Consider the following 17911-nt stretch of genomic DNA (forward strand, 5'->3'; position numbering starts at 1 on the left):
TAAATCAGAGGACACGTGTCAAAGTGCCAGCCTTTGCTAACACTTCTAGTAGTTCTCCCACAGAACAAAAAGTTCACACTTCACAACATAACCTCCATACAAGCATGGCCTATCTGCACTCTCCAAGTCTAACCACACTTAAACACAACCCAAAACCTGCATGCTTCCCTCCTTCAAAACCCCCTCCACTTCACAATCTCTGCTTCTTCACAACCCAACTCAAAATCCAGCCTCAGAGATGCAATGCATTCTTCGGCGAAATCTCCGATAGTATTTTGGAAACCGCCCTCCATTTGGACCAATTTCCTCCTCTGCAATATGGTTTCATGCAGTTTGAGAGGATCACAGAGGAACTATCAGAAACACAGAAGTGGGGGTTCCTTGTTTTTGCTGGGGTTACTTGGATATACTTAACCGCGAGGCCGGGGATTCTCATTGGCGCCATTGATGCGTACCTTCTTGCTCCTCTGCAGTTGGTGTTGGACAGCTTGATTGGGAGGAGGAGGTTGAAGAGGACGGACTTTGTGATCGGGGAAAAATTGGGAGAGGGGTCTTTTGGTGTGGTATATTCCGGGGCAGTTGTTCCGAAGAATGTGAATATGGAGGAGACGGTGCAGAGGAGAGGAAGGGGCAGGGCACCACAATTGGATGAGAGGTTTAAGGAGAAGGTCATCCTCAAGAAGGTAAGTAGGTAACTCTGTGATTTATCATGGTAATGATATAAGTATTTACGGTTTTGAGAAACTATGTACAAATAGAACCGCTTACAAACTTTTTTGTGTGTGCATAGTTTCTAAGGTATTACAAGATTGGCTTTGTAGATTTGATCATTTGCTTTATTTATCAGTGTTTTCAGTGATGTGTAAAAAGATTGATCTGATTTTTTTTTGGTATGGAAAGTGCAGGTGAAGATTGAAGTTCAAGGGGCTGAAGAATTTGGCGAATTCGAGGAGTGGTTTAATTACAGATTGTCTAGAGCAGCACCTGAAACATGTGCTGCGTTCCTGGGAAGTTTTGTTGCTGATAAAACAACATCACAGTTTACAAAGGGTGGAAAGTGGCTCGTCTGGAAATTCGAGGTACCTACGCCATTCGTGGATCACTTGTTCGAAAATCTAAAGCATTTTGCTCTAGATTCAGATTGTTTAGATCAATCCATGACAGACTGCTTTATATGATGATTACGAACTCAGTGCTGTTTTACATGTGATTTTAAATCCATGACAGGGAAACCAAAACCTTGATGATTACATGAAAGATCGGAAATTCCCTTTTAACTTGGAGTCTGTCATGTTTGGACGTGTCCTGCAAGATGTAGACTCCGTCAAACGCAGTGCATTGATCATCAAGCAAATAATGCGTCAAATTATTACTTCGCTCAAGAAAATCCATGACACGGGCATTGTCCATCGGGATGTAAAGCCAGCGAACTTAGTAGTAACAAAAAAGGGACAGATCAAGCTCATAGATTTCGGGGCAGCCACTGACCTCCGGATTGGAAAGAATTATATACCAGACCGTGCCCTTCTTGACCCTAGCTATTGTCCTCCTGAACTATATGTGCTCCCAGAGGAAACACCGAATCCTCCTCCTGAGCCTATTGCCGCCTTACTTTCTCCGATTCTTTGGCAGGTACTACGCTTTCAACCCTTTATTTGTGATGCCAAATATATAAAAGCTATGTTGCTTTGCAGGAGGTATTTGGATCAGAAAAAAGAACGAATTCTTGTTTTAAAGCGTAGAAAATCTTTTTGCGAGATGAATCAGACGTGATTATTGTTGCAGCTGAACAGTCCTGATCTGTTTGATATGTATTCTGCGGGAATTATACTACTGCAAATGGCAATACCATCCTTAAGGTCTTCAGCAGGCTTAAAGAATTTCAATTCAGAGATAAAAATGGTTAAATACGATTTGAATAAATGGAGGGACTACACTCGGTTGAGGCCTGACTTGTCACTTCTTGATCTTGATTCGGGTAGAGGCTGGGATCTGGCCACAAAGCTTGTTTCCGAGAGAGGTTCCCTTAGAAGAGGGCGCTTATCTGCCGCTGCTGCTCTAAGGCATCCTTATTTCTTGCTAGCTGGTGACCAGGCAGCTGCAGTTCTCTCAAAATTAAGTTTTACCAAATAGTGAGCTGCCTATGATGTGAGTTTGCCCAAGTAAATTTGGTGTCGTTTGTTTTCTTTATTTCTTCGGAAATACATGTCAAAATCTGATTCGTCGTGTATGATAAAAGGCAACCTTTTCTTTTGTCACAGAAACTGAAGAATGGAGAGGCTCACAGACACAAGGCGTTGCCCGCTTAGGTTGTGATGGTTGCCATTTTGCATCCGATGAGGCCTAAGGTTCTCGCTTCCAATTTGCCACTCCATCAGATGCAATTACAAGAGATTACAGGTCTTCAATTGTTTTTCTTTACTGGTGATATTATAGCAGAGGAGGTTTACACATATACTCCCCCAACCCCACTTTGTAATTCATTCTACATTTACCAGTACTCTGTGTATCGGAAAGTTCATTTATGTCATGAGAAAGTAGCAAAATCAATCGGTTCATGATCAACCTAGTAATATAGTTCTTGACAATGTTTCGTTTAGTTTATCACGCAAAAATTACAGCTCGCAAGTCCATATTTGCAGACTATTGGAATCGACAAGAATAGCAGTTTGTAAGTCGATATGCATGACTTTCATGTGATCGGGGAAGAGTTCAAAACATGTTATACTACCATATTGACAAATCGAACTCCTTATTTTTTCTATGAAGAGTAAGATCACACACTACATATAATACATATCAATGAAGAAATGACGATTCAAAGCATACAGCGTTTACAGATCATCGTGATGTAACAAGAATGCATCTAGTGGATTCTTCTTCTTACAACCCCACTGGCATTTCCAAGAACATTGAGAGTTGAATAGGGCAAGTCTTGTGGAGTGAAGGGCTATGATGCTTGATGTTGAAGGAGATTTTGAGAGAACAACTGCATACCCGTCATCCATGTAGTCCGTTCCTTCTGGGAAGAGCTGCCACAAAAGACTCCCACCTCCACTCCCTCCTTTCTTACTAGAATTGAGGATGGTCTTGTACACTGTGCTGAGAAGGGTGTCTCTAAATGATGAATTGTAGCTGGGGTCTTTCGAAGATACGCCAAACTCTGAAAACAAGACCGGCATTCCAAGATACTTCTCTGCATCCTCAATGTGGGCTTCCATCCATGACTTGGTAAATTGGAGATGCACATCAGAGATTGACGATGATATCCTTCGTCAACGAATTTATAAAACTTCAATCAGAAATTGTACACTCAAATACATTGTTAGGAACTAAGACGATTTATTTTCAAAAGTTACCAAGAGTCTGCATAAATGTGAACAGAAGCAAAATCGACACCAAAAACCTGGTGGTTCCTTATGAAATCAGTTCCAACTTCTTGAGCATATGGATTTGGATTGAACTGAACTCGGTCAGGTGCTGAGGGACCATAAAATCCTTCCAATCCAATCTCTACCAAGTGTTTTGGATCAACGCTTTTAACATAAACTGCCATTTCTTGTATCCAATCCTAGAAGACAGAACATTACAAAAAAAAATGATAAATTCCAATAAAACACAGACACAGACAGTCATATCTGTTGAAGAGTATAAACCTGCAGTTTATCGCCCGAAGGATCTGAGGTGCATCGAGGCTCATTCATCAGTTCCCAAGAGAAAATTGTGGGATCGTCCTTGTAAGTTATGTTTGTGAGTGTATTAACTCTATTAAGCACCGTCTACAACAACGAATATGCAAGAAGAAAATCACTACAAACTTAATTAACAGGTAAATTAAGCACAAAACCGACGAGCGTAAGATGATCAAGGCTTGTAAAATAATGGTTTTTGACTTGCCTTAACATGGGCCTTGTAGTAGCTTTTGAGTGTTGGATTAGAGAAGAAGTCGTCATCAGAAGTCAAATTGACACCAGCTGCTTTTCCCCATTTTACATATTGTGCTTTTCCACCATATGCATCCCAGTTGTTGGTTAAAGATAATATGAGTCTGATCTTGTATTTCCTTGCTTCACTTATCACAAAATCCAATGCCTGCAACTCATCGTACGAAATTCACTTAGAATTCGGAGAGTAGTTCAAAAGCATTGAAAAAACAAGTGGTTAGGGATTTTGCCTTGAAAACTTCTTCATCATAAACTGATGGAGATTTCTGAAGAGCTTGCCACTGGCCGTCGTTGAAAGCCCAAGTCCTGCAAACAGTTAGTCCGACAGAAGATGCCTGTTTAAACACATCAGTGACTTTTCCTCTTGTGGATTGATCAGCAGCAAATACCATCAGCCAGTAAGTGTTGAATCCATTCACATAGAAAGGTTGATCATTCACCACAAATTGGTTCCCTTTCTTCTGCACTAAGTGCCACTCATCGTCTTCCATTCCACCATTCACCTCTTCAACCCTACACATATAGGAACATATACATTATGCACATAAAATAAAACTTGACATGGAAAAACAAAAGAAATACACTCTTATGGGTACCAATCATTTGGGCTTGGATGCGCCAAATGATCTTCGGCTTCCTCCGCCACAGTTTCCATTTGCTCGACTCCACTGGCATCAAAGAAAGTAGAACTACAACGGTTGATGAAAATCATAAAAATGGTCACCAAAATAATGTTCTGTGGCACCATTTTTCTTTTGTGGGCATCCATGACATGGATTTGGACTTGAGAGAATGCATTTTCTTCGGGATACGTATTTATACGTATGGATCAGATGATGTCTACACAAGAAAAAGTGTTGGAATTGAAGAGATGATCACATTTCCAACTTTGAAGGGAAGGCAAAACAAATTGCTTCTTGGCTCCACAATGTGTACCGTTTCTAAGTGTAGGAGTAAAGTTGCAGCTAGTATCAATCCCTAAGGCACTTTCAGTTAGGGCCTACAACAAGGTGGGTTGAGCAGTGTTGGAGTAAATATGTTTTTATTTAAATATTTTAATTGTTATGTTTTTGTCCGTTGTGGTATTTATATTTGGACTTATTACAATCATTAAATATATATATATATATATATATATATATATATATATATATATATAACCTAAATTGTATTTAATCCTACCTTTTGATGAGGAGTAATCTCATCCAAGGTATAAAATATCGATGATATTGGAAATATCGGTTGTCCAAAAATACGAAAATTTCGATAGAAATATCGGGATATTATCGATATCAATAAAAATTGCATAAAAATCACGGAAATTGTAAGAAAAACTTGGAAATTTTTATTGAAACTTTGCAGGATGTTTATTTAGTCAATTATCTATTAGTTTATCACAAAAAATTGGAAGGAAATGCATTGCATGATAGATATAACTGATTTAAGTTGATTATATAGCGAGCTGACAAACATTTTGAGTGTATAAAATATGTAGTAATTAATGAAAGAAGTTTAAACACACCATAATCATTTATATATAATGAATTAATACAATATTTTACACTTTATACATTGCATGGTAAGATACATGAGTGACTTAGTAAGGTCTAAAATATCGATGATATCAGAAATATCGGTAGTCCAAAAAAATATCGGTAGTTCATAAACACAGAAATTTCAATGGAAATATCGGGATATTATGGATATTTCTCATCCACTACTTTTGAAATGTAAGAAAGCTTCTCTTATTAAATGGTGGGATTCCTTCTCTGAATAGAGAAGAAGATTAGGTCATGTACATTCCTTTTGTTAGGTTTGAATATGTACGTTTTTTATTTGACCTTTGAATATGTACGTTTTTTATTTGACAGATTTGGTTTCTTCAGTTTTTATTATTAAAAATTTTCAAGCCCTTGAATATCAAAAATTTGAAACGTATATTTAATTGTCTTTCATATATATATGTTCCCTGTTTCGAAGAAAAATGATAGCAGAAAAAAAACAACAACTTTTTTTTTTTACATAAATTGAGTTCTGAAAGCAACATATAGAAAAGGTGTGAGTTCGAAGGTTCTTTCATTGTGCAAGGAAGAACCTATCACAAGAAGAAGATTATGGGTTGTTTTATCCTAGAGACGACGTGATGTTTGAAAACTGCTTGCACACTTTGGGCAGAGCTGCGAAACGTCTTAAAGAGAGTGACTTAGTCCACGACTCATCCCAAGAATCACTCACCACTCAAGGCTTCTACATATTTCGGATAACTTCGTTCCTTTCTATTTTAGTTTACAACAATTTTTAAGACGCTATCAATCTGCCATGGAATCTAAAAACAACACCACACTCGACCTTAACAAGCCTTCCAAGTTTGAGGGTCTCCACTTTCAGCATTGGAGGCAGAAGATGTTATTTTTTCTCACCACAAAAAAAAATTGGCTTCTTTTTGCACCACTATCATACCAACTCTCCCTGAAGAGCTCACTATTGCACAGACCAAAGCTTCACAAACTTGGATTGAAAATGATTTTCTTGCTAAGAATTATATTCTTAATGGATTGTCTGATGACCTTTATGACTACTACTCTGATTATGGCACTGCTAACAATTTATGAGAGGCACTTCAGAAAAAATATGACACCGAGGAAGCTGGAGCTAAGAAATTTACTGTTAGTCGTTATTTGAAATATCAGATGGTTGATGATAAATCTGTTGAAGCACAATCTCATGAATTACAGAAAATTGGTCATGAAATTATTTCTGAAGGTATGGTTTTAGATGATCAATTTCAAGTTGTTGTCATCATTGATAAATTGCCACCAACCTGGAAAATTTTCAAGAACTCACTCCGCCACAAGACAAAAGAGTTCTTCCTGGAAAGCTTGATCACTCGACTTCGCATTGAGGAAGAGGCCAAGAAACAAGAATTGAAGGAGGAAATTCTGGTCGTGTCAAGCAACCAGAAGGCTACCTACTTCAACCGAAACCAGACTCTAGTTGTGCTGAAGCCAAATGGGAAGAACATGAAGATTCAAAACAAGAATCACAACAAACGCCTCAACAACAACACAAACAAGGTTCAGAATCAAAATTCCTCTCATCTCCAGAATAGGTACCAACTCCCCTCATATGCTGCTTCTGATTTGCGACAATTTGAATGCTATAACTGTCACAAGCTGGGCAATCTTGCCCGGAATTGCATAAATAAGAAAAGCCCTGCTCCACAGGCAAATCTTGTTGAAGAGCAACTGATTGCAATGATATCAGAAATTAACTTTGTTGCTGGATCCGAGGGGTGGTGGGTGGACACTGGCGCTTCTCGCCATGTTTGCTATGATCGTTCTCTTTTCAAGACTTATTCTGTGGTTGAGGGAAAGAAGGTGTTGTTGGGTGATTCGCACTCAACTGATGTTGCTGGTACTAGAGAGGTGGAGCTGAGGTTCACCTCTGGAAAAATCATGATACTGAAAGATGTGATGCAAGCTCCAGCAATAAGGAAGAATTTGGTCTCGGGCTTTCTTCTCAATAAGGCTGGATTTGCTCAAACCATTGGAGCAGATACGTATACTCTTACTAAAAATGGGGGTTTTGTGGGAAATGGATATGCTACTGATGGAATGTTTAAATTGAATGTTGATAAAATGTCATAATTAAGTCACTTGATGCTAATTTTTAAGAGAATAAATTTCCTTTTAATTTTTGAAATAGTGGGGGTTCTAATTCTTCTAAAATTTATGAACCTACTGTCAGATACCCCTTTATGGGAGAAACCGATTCCAGTCATATACGGTCTGAAGAAAATTTGGTTGATCCTTTGACGAAAGGACTAACACAATAAAAGGTTTGAAAAACCTCGAAAGAGATAGGACTAAAGCCCGTAGAAAATTAAGTCATTTGTGATAGCAACCCAACTTATAGACTGGAGATCCTAAGAAATAGGTTCAAAAGGTAATAACAAGTCACAAGTGATATGAGTGAAGTCTTGCTAATTTTAATTTGGAATATTATTCCATGTCCATCCCTAAGAAGCATGACATCCTGAAGCGTTTTTAGGTTGAGATTTTTTTTCTCTTAGTAAGGTCTATACACTATGTTGAGTGGGATATCTAGCTGCAGGAATATCCTTGATAATCTTACCTATGTGAATGTGGAAGTGAGGCTGTTTCCTATGAAATCTTGGGCAAGTTTCTAGAGCGTTCACTATACTGGGATACAAGCACATGGCCGTAATGTGCTGGCTTTTTGAACTTCACCTTAATAAAGTTGTGTGTGTGGTGTTGTCAAAGATAAAGTTCAAAACTATAAGTTACTCTGGTATAATCTGGATCACTAACACTATGTACAGGTTCAAGTTGAGAAACACCTTTACTTATGCATAGCTTTATAATATGTTACTTGATTTACGATTTTTAAACAAAAACAAGTGGGGGATTGCTGGAATAAATATGTTTTTATTTAAATATTTTAATTGCTATGTTTTTGTCCGTTGTGGTATTTATATTTGGACTTATTACAATCATTAAATATATATATATATATATATATATAACCTAAATTGTATTTAATCCTACCTTTTGATGAGGAGTAATCTCATCCACTACTATTGAAACGTAAGAAAGCTTATCATATTAAATGGTGGGATTCCTTCTCTGAATAGAGAAGAAGATTAGGTCATGTACATTCCTTTTGTTAGGTTTGAATACGTACGTTTTTTATTTGACCTTGGAATATGTACGTTTTTTATTTGACAGTTTTGGTTTCTTCAGTTTTTATTATTAAAGATTTTCAAGCCCTTGAATATCAAAAATTTGAAATGTATATTTAATTGTCTTTCATATATATATGTTCCCTGTTTTGAAGAAAAAAGATAGCAGAAAAAGAAACAACAGCTTTTTTTTTTTTTAAAAAATTGAGTTCTGAAAGCAACATATAGAAAAGGTGTGAGTTCGAAGGTTCTTTCATTGTGCAAGGAAGAACCTATCAGAAGAAGAAGGTTCTGGGCTGTTTTATCTTGGGGACGACGTGGTGTTTGAAAACTACTTGTACACTTTGGGCAAAGCCATGAAACGTCTTAAAGAGAGCGACTTAGTCTGCGACTCATCCCAAGAATCACTCACCACTCAAGGTTTCTACATTTTTCGGGTAACTTAGTTTCTTTCTATTTTAGTTTACAACAAGCAGTAGCAAAACTAACATAGTTATAAAAACTGAAAAAATTGAGACGAGAAGATTAATGGGATGAGCGAAAAACCGAAAACATTTTAGAATAATGTAAAACCGATAATCCGATGTTTATATGTGATTATGGTTAGATAGTGTGTTGCTTTCAATTTCAGCTCAGATGTCATGATCATCATGTACATATGATGGAGTAGAGTGCATTTGATCATCTAGAGAATTCCTAGAAAGGATGAACTAGGCTGGTTCGATATATGCATAAAAAACGAAGGCCAGAGAGAAAGCAAGAAAGATGGATTATTTACCTTTTTTTTCTGCAAAAACTTGGTTACTTAGTCAACAGCTCATGAAGAACGAGAAGAAAAGGAGGAGAAGGAAAGCTGAAAAAAGGAATGCATGTCTATGTGTCGGTTGCACTGCATTGCGAAGGAATGCATGTCTTTGTCACTACACGTATCAATATGCATTACCACAAGGATTGCCGAGTGCTGTGTTGTCTTGGCCAAAGCTGTTTCTTCTAGCTAAAGGGATTAAGTATTTCTTTTGTGTTGCGGTTGCTTGGGTTTTGTCCCGCGCTTTTTTCAACCAAAAAAAATGCCGAGTGTTGCCGAGTCTTACTCAAACAACCAAAGGGTCATCGGAGACACTATCAGTAACCTTCCCGGCCGCCACGGAATCAACTGACCACGTTGACCCATGGTAGATCTGCCATTCCCGACCACAGGCGTAACCCACGTGAATGTTGTGAACTAGACACAAATTGGTATGGTTTTCATATACAAAGCTAGTGTTTGATTTACTTATTCACGATTGAGGATGATGAGAGGATTCTAAATTTGTGAAAATTGTGTTAGGAGGACTTTTGCAGCCATTGCATGTGACACATCCATCTGCTACCAAAATGCATCAGGGCATGATAGCAAATTACAAAAGTTTGAAAACTTTCGAAGAACTTAAGAAAGCTCTTATGTAACAGATCATCAGTGAGCTTTTCTCTCAAAAAGACATGAAATGGGCTCAAAATAGACGTCAGAGCACACTACTCTAGAAAACTTGTCTCTTAGTCCTCAAGTATTAAGTTAACTTATATCTCACCATGTGTATCGTATGCATTATTCTCCTAGAGTTTATTATAAATGTTTAAATCTATGCACCTGCTTGGTAACCATTTCATCAATTGTAGTGTCAGCTCTTATCTTTTTGTGCTATAGATAAATAAAAATATGCAGAAGAAAATATGAATGAAGAATGTGAAGGAGGATGGTGGAAGAAATGTGAAAAAATGGCCTCAAAAATAAAGACTAAAAACCAAAAATCGAAAACAAATTTATGTTTTGTTTTATATAAATTATAATATCATTGATTTCTCCCTAGTCACTCCACCCTTCCACCACCTCCCTTATCATTCTCCATCCCTCATGCACGTACATTAATCTTTTCAAATGATAGAGAGAGGGAATAGGGTTTCTCCCCTCTACTCTCTCTGTCTCCTTCTCTTTTCTCCTATTTGAATGGTTACGACTAATCTACGTTAACATCTACAATTAACTTTTATATAAAGAAAGATAGACAAAAGAGGAAAGTGTGAAAGGAGAAGAGAAAAGGAGATGGAATTTGGAGAGAAGACAATCCTACTCCTTCAGAGAGGGAAACGGAGTTTTTTTTTTCAATGGTCAAGCATTAAAAAAACAAGTGAAATAATCACCAAGCAAAGGTTCTCTTTGAGTTTCCTCCCGCGTTGTCGATCGAGATGAAACAGGAGATGAACCAGTTGTGGTTTGGACATATAATGATATCATCTGTTGCTACGCAGCTCGGCTCTATCAACGTGAGCACTACATCTGTAATCCGTACACAAAGCAATATTGGATTGCTCTTCCTACGTGAGTGTACGAGCAGAGTTAATATGCAGTCTCTATGACACCAGTGTTGCTCACAATGGGATGTTGTATTGGTGGGGGCAAAGATTTTATCCATACTCCAATAATAATGCTAGTACTTCCTCTATTACTACCATTAACAGAGCTATGAAAGGATCAGAATGGTCCCAGGCCTACCTGATAGTTTTTCACACAAAAACTAGAGTTATCATTATGATTTTGAAAGATTTTTTAGGGTATTAGAGCCCAACCACAATCTTTTCCTTGTTTCCTTCGCTGAGTTTGATTTAAGACTGGTGGTTCTTATGCAATTAACCAATGTCACTGTGAGTTTTGAGGAACTTAGGGCGAGTGAACTGTTTTTTATTTTTATTTTTTAATATATTACTTGAAGTTTTTTAGTACTATTACTTTTACGCTTTATCTTTTCTTTCTTTTTCTTTCTATTTCCCTCCTCTTTCCTTCCTCCTCTCGCTTAAGGGACTTTTATTTTGAATATGAGTTATGATGCTAGACGTGAGGGTTGAGTTGAGAAAGAGGATGACAAGAAGCACATCATACCAAATACAAATGATGGTGGTTTGTAGTTAGGGACACGTTAATTCCATATTTTTCTGAAATCAAAAGAGCGTTTTAGGGTAAAACTTTTGACCTCTTTTGAGCCAAAATTATGGCTCCGCCAACTACTACTAACATATTGGTGTTAGTATTGGGAGTTGAAAGATGAACACGCGAAAACAAATGGCATTCGGTGGATATAGTTCTCCTCGACCAAATGGTTACGAAAAAAAAAATCAGGTGTTGGCTCTCTGGGAGCATGGGAACACAGCTATGCCTGGGAAAACGCGGTCACAGTGCAAGATTTCCAACCAAAGTAATGTGGACATCTGTACATATCTAAAGCTGTTTGAACACATATACATGTACAACGTTCGATTGAAAAGCTTAAATCCGTTTTCAATCCTGCCATTTAAAGGTAGTGTTTTTTTTTCCCTAAAGAAAGGAGACCCGTTGGTGGCGAAGTCACGACAGTTTATCATTTTTAGAGTCGAAAATATTCACATATGCATTTCAGCCTCTCTTTAACCATATTGTATGATTCACCAGCGCCAAGAATTTATAACAATATGTGATTTAAAGTAGTATTTGCGACACAGAAAACGTGCTTTCCCATTGTTGATCCCTTCTTGGCCAACCCTTTTTTGGTGAAGAATCCAGATTAGTTTGTTATCTTTTCTACACAGTTTCATTAAATTGTTCATTGAAGTATCGATGAGTGAGATTTGTAGCATTTGAGGTGTTTGCTACTGCATAGAACATCGTCATCCAAAATTTTAGGGAGATAAACGTTAGTACGACACATGAGGGGTGAGATCATCACAAAAAAAGTATATATTCATTGCAACGTAGATATTATTGTGACCGTATCTCAAATTAATTTTATGCAGTCGTATGAAAAAGTTAAAATGCATGTTATTGCATCATTGGCTAAGAATATCGCCATAATGTCATATGTAAGTGTTGTTTTCTGCATTGGGCAACCTTATAGGAGGCATGAGCGAAAGAAAGACTTGAATGCAACGCACGAGGAGACTTGAGTGATTCATTACATTTAGGTCTCAACCTATGTGAGTGTGTTCCCGAATAAATAGTCTCATTCAAGACGTTCCCAAGAGACTTAAGTACAACGACATAATGAGAAAGGCACAAGTGTATCCCAATTAGGAAAAAAAAATTTATGTGTGCTAGAAATACGACCGGTTCACCAAATATTTTTATTACAAGTGATTGAAATTTTCTTTTCAAATATCAACCACTTATAGTATGACACGTTATATATCATGCCGTCTTCCCAACAAACTCAAAAAAAAAAAAAAAAAAACTCTCTCATTGTAGCTAAATTTTAGGCTCCATTGTCATTACAATGAGTTTCGTATCAATACATGCAACCCACTAAGGTATAACCCTGGGCCCCACTTTTAACGCGTATCCCTCCTGTCATCATCACTCAATCACTGATCTGTCATCCAGTACTCAATGGGAAGCACTTTCGAGTTTTACAAGCGGCACCTCCCAAATTCCGACCCCACACGGAAGGTCAAACCCGCCCTTTCCCAATCAACCTCCACTGAATCTGAGCTGGGGATGGCATCCGCCGAGAATACTCACACAACCAATGGCAATTTCCCAGAAACTCTCAGCACCACCAAGTTAAACAGCTATAGTAAATAGCAAGTTTGCCATTAAAACCAGCTTCCCTGATTTCTGTTTTCTGCTATTTTCCCAACTTGCCGATTCCACAGAGCTCTCCCGAAACCCGATACTTTCTCCGGCGGTTTCTCTCCTATAAGGTATACCAAAACTCTCACCTTCTTCTTGAGAAAGCTTAAGATGTTCTGTTCTAGTCAAATTCCTTCAGTTTGATTAATTCAGCTTGATTTCTGAAATTTTAGTCCATTTTCCGATCTGGGTTATCGAAAAAGTATAGATCTTGATCTTTTCTGGTAGTTTTCTTTTGCTGGGTTTTGCTTTTTCTTTCTGCTGGGTATACTCAAATCCGAAGTGGATATGATAATGAACACTGCTGGGTTTGTAGCTGTGTTCGTCTTAGTATTTCTTTCAATCCATGTTGTTTTGTCTGCAAATTATGTCCCATCTGATAAAATCTTCCTAAATTGCGGTGGTCCTCCCGAAACCACCGACTCCGATGGCCTGAAATGGACATCGGATGTGGGCTCTAAGTTTGCATCCGGTGGAAATTCCTCCACCACTTCCGCCGCCGCCACTCAGGACCCTTCAGTCCCTGACGTTCCCTTCATGACTGCGAGGGTCTTCCGCTCCGAATTCACCTACAAATTCCCTGTTGCATCCGGTCGAAAGTTCATCCGTCTATACTTTTACCCTGCATCCTATGCCGGCCTCAATGCCTCCAATGCTGTTTTTACTGTCACTGCTCAGTCCTACACTATTCTCAAGAACTTCAGTGTTGCTCAGACAACTGAGGCTCTGGATTATGTTTATATTACCAAGGAGTTTTCTGTCAATGTCGATGGCGAGACGTTGGATGTTTCGTTTGCACCCTCTTCCGGGGTTGCGAATGCGTTTGCATTTGTGAATGGGATTGAGATTGTGTCAATGCCTGATATTTACAGTGCCACTGATGGTACTATCATGATTGTGGGTCAATCGGCTCCTTTCTACATTGATAATACCACTGCACTTGAGAATGTTTATCGGTTAAATGTGGGTGGGAATGATATCTCGCCGCCAGATGATACGGGTCTGTTTAGGTCCTGGTATGATGACACCCAGTACCTCTTAGGGGCAGCGTTTGGGGTTACTGGAACTGCTGATCCAAACATGACGATTAGTTACCCTACGACCATGCCTACTTATGTTGCACCACAAGATGTCTATTCCACTGCCAGATCAATGGGGCCAAATGCACAAATCAACCTCAATTACAATCTGACTTGGATTTTCTCAATCGACTCTGGATTCTCGTACCTGGTTAGGCTACATTTCTGTGAGGTTGCCCAAAATATAACGAAGGTTAATCAACGAGTATTCGATATCTTTCTCAACAATCAAACTGCTCAGTCTGGAGCTGATGTTGTTGCCTGGGCAGGAGGCAATGGAATTCCGGTGTATAAGGATTACGTGGTGTTTGTTCCGAATGGGAGTCCGCAGGTGGATCTATGGCTTGAGCTGTATCCAGACACTAGTGATAAGCCAAATTACTATGATTCAATCCTAAACGGAGTTGAGATATTCAAGATTAATGATACAACCGGTAACCTTGGAGGGCTTAATCCTGTTCCTCTTCCTAAGCAGGATATCATTGATCCAGCCATGGTTAGACTATCATCAGGTCATGGCAAGCCGAAGAGTGGTCAAAGAGCAATTATCTCTGGGGGAGTTAGTGGTGGAATTGCCGTAGCCCTCGTCCTTGGTTTCTTGGCTGTTTGTGTGTCTCGCCGTCGTAGACAACGGAAGGACGCAAGTTCAAGTGATGGGCCATCTGGCTGGCTCCCTCTTTCTTTATATGGAAACTCACACTCTGCAGGTTCTGCAAAGACAAACACAACAGGGAGTTATGCTTCCTCCCTTCCTTCAAATCTTTGTCGACATTTCTCGTTTGCTGAGATCAAATCTGCCACCAACAACTTTGATGAGGCTCTAATCCTCGGGGTGGGAGGTTTTGGAAAGGTTTACAAGGGTGAAGTTGATGGTGGAACAACCAAAGTAGCAATCAAGCGTGGAAGCGCACTGTCTGACCAAGGTGTGCATGAATTCCAAACTGAGATTGAAATGCTCTCAAAGCTTCGCCATCGTCATCTCGTTTCTCTGATTGGCTATTGTGAAGAAAACTGTGAAATGATCCTTGTTTATGATTACATGGCTTACGGAACCCTGCGTGAGCATCTGTACAAGACCCAAAAGCCCCCTCTACCCTGGAAGCAAAGGCTTGAGATTTGTATTGGAGCTGCTCGCGGTTTGCACTATCTTCACACTGGTGCCAAGCACACCATCATCCACCGAGATGTGAAGACAACTAATATTCTCTTAGACGAGAAGTGGGTCGCAAAGGTTTCAGATTTTGGGCTGTCAAAAACAGGTCCTACATTGGACAACACGCACGTCAGCACTGTCGTGAAAGGTAGCTTTGGGTATTTGGATCCAGAGTACTTCAGGCGGCAACAACTGACCGAAAAGTCTGATGTCTACTCATTTGGGGTTGTCCTTTTCGAGATCTTATGTGCTCGCCCGGCCTTGAACCCAACGCTTCCAAAGGAGCAAGTGAGCTTAGCAGAGTGGGCTGCCCATTGCCACAAGAAAGGCATTCTGGAGCACATCCTCGACCCTCATCTCAAGGGGAAGATAACGCCAGAGTGCTTCAAGAAGTTCGCTGAGACAGCAATGAAATGCGTTTCAGACCAAAGCATCAACAGGCCATCAATGGGAGATGTTCTTTGGAACCTTGAGTTCGCTTTGCAGCTACAGGAGAGTGCAGAAGAGAGCGGCAAGGCTATCGGCGGAGGAATGGACATCGAGGAAGAGCCCCTCGTGGACTGTAAAGGGAAGAAGGACCCCGAAGCAATGCCCGGCTATGATGGTAATATAACAGACTCAAGGAGCACCGGAATGAGCATGAGCATAGGCGGCCGGAGCCTAGCTAGCGTCGACTCTGATGGATTGACACCAAGTGCCGTGTTCTCGCAAATCATGCAGCCTAAAGGACGTTAGGATCGAAGGCACAGTTCATCCCTCGAATCAATTCAGGCAATGAAGTTTGCTGTTTGTTTTTTTTTCCACTTTTCATTCGTTTAAGTTACCGTTATTCTCTAATATTATTTGAACCTTCTTATGATTTGATCACGTTTAATTGTAATTTTGTATCTATAATATAACACCAAGAGCTTGAGAATATGTTTTATTACTTCACAATACTTGCTATAGGATTGCCGATTTCGCTTTCACATTTCATTTGTCCTACTCAACCAACTGATCTAACTCACATTTTCGCTTTTATAGTATAAATTGAGACCAATTCATGTATGTGTGTTGCTGTTATTGAGGGAAAAAAAATTTAGTGTACCAATAAACCGATTTGTTACATCAAATGTCATAGTACAAGTACTAGAATTTTTTTTTCAAGTATCAAATCACTTGTGTTATCAAAATTAATGTACCAAACGTTGTTTCTGACATTTTGAAAAATATCTTCTTGTTGGGACCATGACATGTGATTTGGGACCATGTTTAGATGCCGCGTATTAATGTCTGAAATGCAAGACAGACGACATTTAATTTTGTTTATTTAGGTTAATGAAAAGGACAGAATCACAGAAGAAGAATATTTTGGCTGTCACAGCCTCACAGCAAAGCTGAGCTGGCATTACGTGCCTGCCTGTCTTAGTGGGATTGTGACTTTTTTGTCACGGATGACGATGATTTTCTTCCCTCGTATTCCTATCTCCTTCTTTCTTTTCATCTCATATATTATTTTTTGTTTTATTATCTTTATAAAATAATCAATATAAAATGTTGATATGATTAAATTGTAACCGTTCATATAAAAAAAAAAAGGAAGGGGAAAGAGATTACGAGGGAGGGAATCCTCCTCCTTTTGTCACACGTCTTTTTGGGTTTGTGAAATGTTGACCCCCGTGGCAGAAAATTATCAAGAGAAATTAAAATTTCTTGTCCAAATTCTGTCTATCTTGACTTAATTTAACATCACGATTGTTTGATCTTTACGTCTCAAAAAATTCTTTGGTGTGATCCTACTACCGTCACATGATTATACCATAATATTAATTTTGCCTTATTTTATAGCACATAAATCTAGTTTTCATCTAAGTCGAAGTTTGCATCAGTATATTAAGAGAAACTGTTTGAGGTACTAAAGAATTTGTGAGAGAATGTAAGGTGTAGGTAAACGAATTGGTTGACGGTATATGCTAGTGTTTGATGTTTTGCATCGAGAAGTTAGTTTGTGTGATTGCAAGATATGCGTTCCATTCATTATCACTAGCTTCGTCTCTAAGGTTATCTCCAACCAAAAAGTTCAGAGAGCCAGATGATCGAAAATAGCTTGAAAACCATCTCCAACTGAGGGTTAGGACAGAGGGCTCGTGGGCCCCATGGAATCTAAAAGGGCCATAGGGCTGGCCCAATCCAACCAGCTAGCCATCCTCAGGCTGGCCAGAAATTTAAGAATTGTTGTCGGATATAACCGAAAGCATTGTTATTAATCATGTCGGTTATATCCGACATGAATTCTTAAAATTTTTTTTGAATCCAACGGCTAGCTGACGTTAGCTAGCTGTTATTTTTTATTTTATTTTATTTTACAATTTTTTTTAAATTGTTTTTTTTTAAATTTTATTTTTTTCCTATAACTTTCCT

General features: G+C 38.8%; 3 protein-coding genes across 3 annotated transcripts; 2 read left to right on the forward strand and 1 right to left on the reverse strand.

Moving 5' to 3' along the window:
• Positions 1-50: 50 nt before the first annotated feature.
• Positions 51-2550, forward strand: LOC103423522 (serine/threonine-protein kinase STN8, chloroplastic-like). Its single transcript, XM_008361607.4, has 5 exons — positions 51-683; positions 906-1079; positions 1228-1632; positions 1786-2148; positions 2262-2550. Exons 1-4 carry the CDS (start codon positions 105-107, stop codon positions 2131-2133), a joined length of 1506 nt encoding a protein of 501 aa, XP_008359829.3. The 5' UTR covers positions 51-104; the 3' UTR covers positions 2134-2148; positions 2262-2550.
• A 185-nt stretch (positions 2551-2735) lies between these two features.
• LOC103423521 (mannan endo-1,4-beta-mannosidase 6-like) lies at positions 2736-4946 on the reverse strand. Its single transcript, XM_008361606.4, has 6 exons — positions 4541-4946; positions 4175-4457; positions 3898-4092; positions 3657-3779; positions 3360-3571; positions 2736-3270 (listed from the first exon to the last, which is right to left on the reverse strand). Exons 1-6 carry the CDS (start codon positions 4711-4713, stop codon positions 2835-2837), a joined length of 1422 nt encoding a protein of 473 aa, XP_008359828.2. The 5' UTR covers positions 4714-4946; the 3' UTR covers positions 2736-2834.
• A 7902-nt stretch (positions 4947-12848) lies between these two features.
• LOC114819961 (receptor-like protein kinase FERONIA) lies at positions 12849-16429 on the forward strand. The gene has a single exon (XM_029089727.2). It carries the CDS (start codon positions 13568-13570, stop codon positions 16244-16246), a length of 2679 nt encoding a protein of 892 aa, XP_028945560.1. The 5' UTR covers positions 12849-13567; the 3' UTR covers positions 16247-16429.
• Positions 16430-17911: the final 1482 nt, after the last annotated feature.

Source organism: Malus domestica, chromosome 12, assembly GCF_042453785.1.
Source record: "Malus domestica chromosome 12, GDT2T_hap1".
Lineage (NCBI taxonomy): Eukaryota > Viridiplantae > Streptophyta > Magnoliopsida > Rosales > Rosaceae > Malus > Malus domestica.

Excerpts from the sequence above, each read along its gene's own strand:
- LOC103423522 (XM_008361607.4), top strand. The coding sequence starts at position 105 with ATGGCCTATCTGCACTCTCCAAGTCTAACCACACTTAAACACAACCCA. Across the intron at positions 684-905 it reads AGAAGGTCATCCTCAAGAAG|GTGAAGATTGAAGTTCAAGG; the intron begins GTAAGTAGGTAA and ends TGGAAAGTGCAG. Across the intron at positions 1,080-1,227 it reads GGCTCGTCTGGAAATTCGAG|GGAAACCAAAACCTTGATGA; the intron begins GTACCTACGCCA and ends AATCCATGACAG.
- LOC103423521 (XM_008361606.4), bottom strand. The coding sequence starts at position 4,713 with ATGGATGCCCACAAAAGAAAAATGGTGCCACAGAACATTATTTTGGTG. Across the intron at positions 4,093-4,174 it reads ATGATGAAGAAGTTTTCAAG|GCATTGGATTTTGTGATAAG; the intron begins GCAAAATCCCTA and ends GATGAGTTGCAG. Across the intron at positions 3,572-3,656 it reads CTTCGGGCGATAAACTGCAG|GATTGGATACAAGAAATGGC; the intron begins GTTTATACTCTT and ends TCTGTCTTCTAG.
- LOC114819961 (XM_029089727.2), top strand. The coding sequence starts at position 13,568 with ATGATAATGAACACTGCTGGGTTTGTAGCTGTGTTCGTCTTAGTATTT.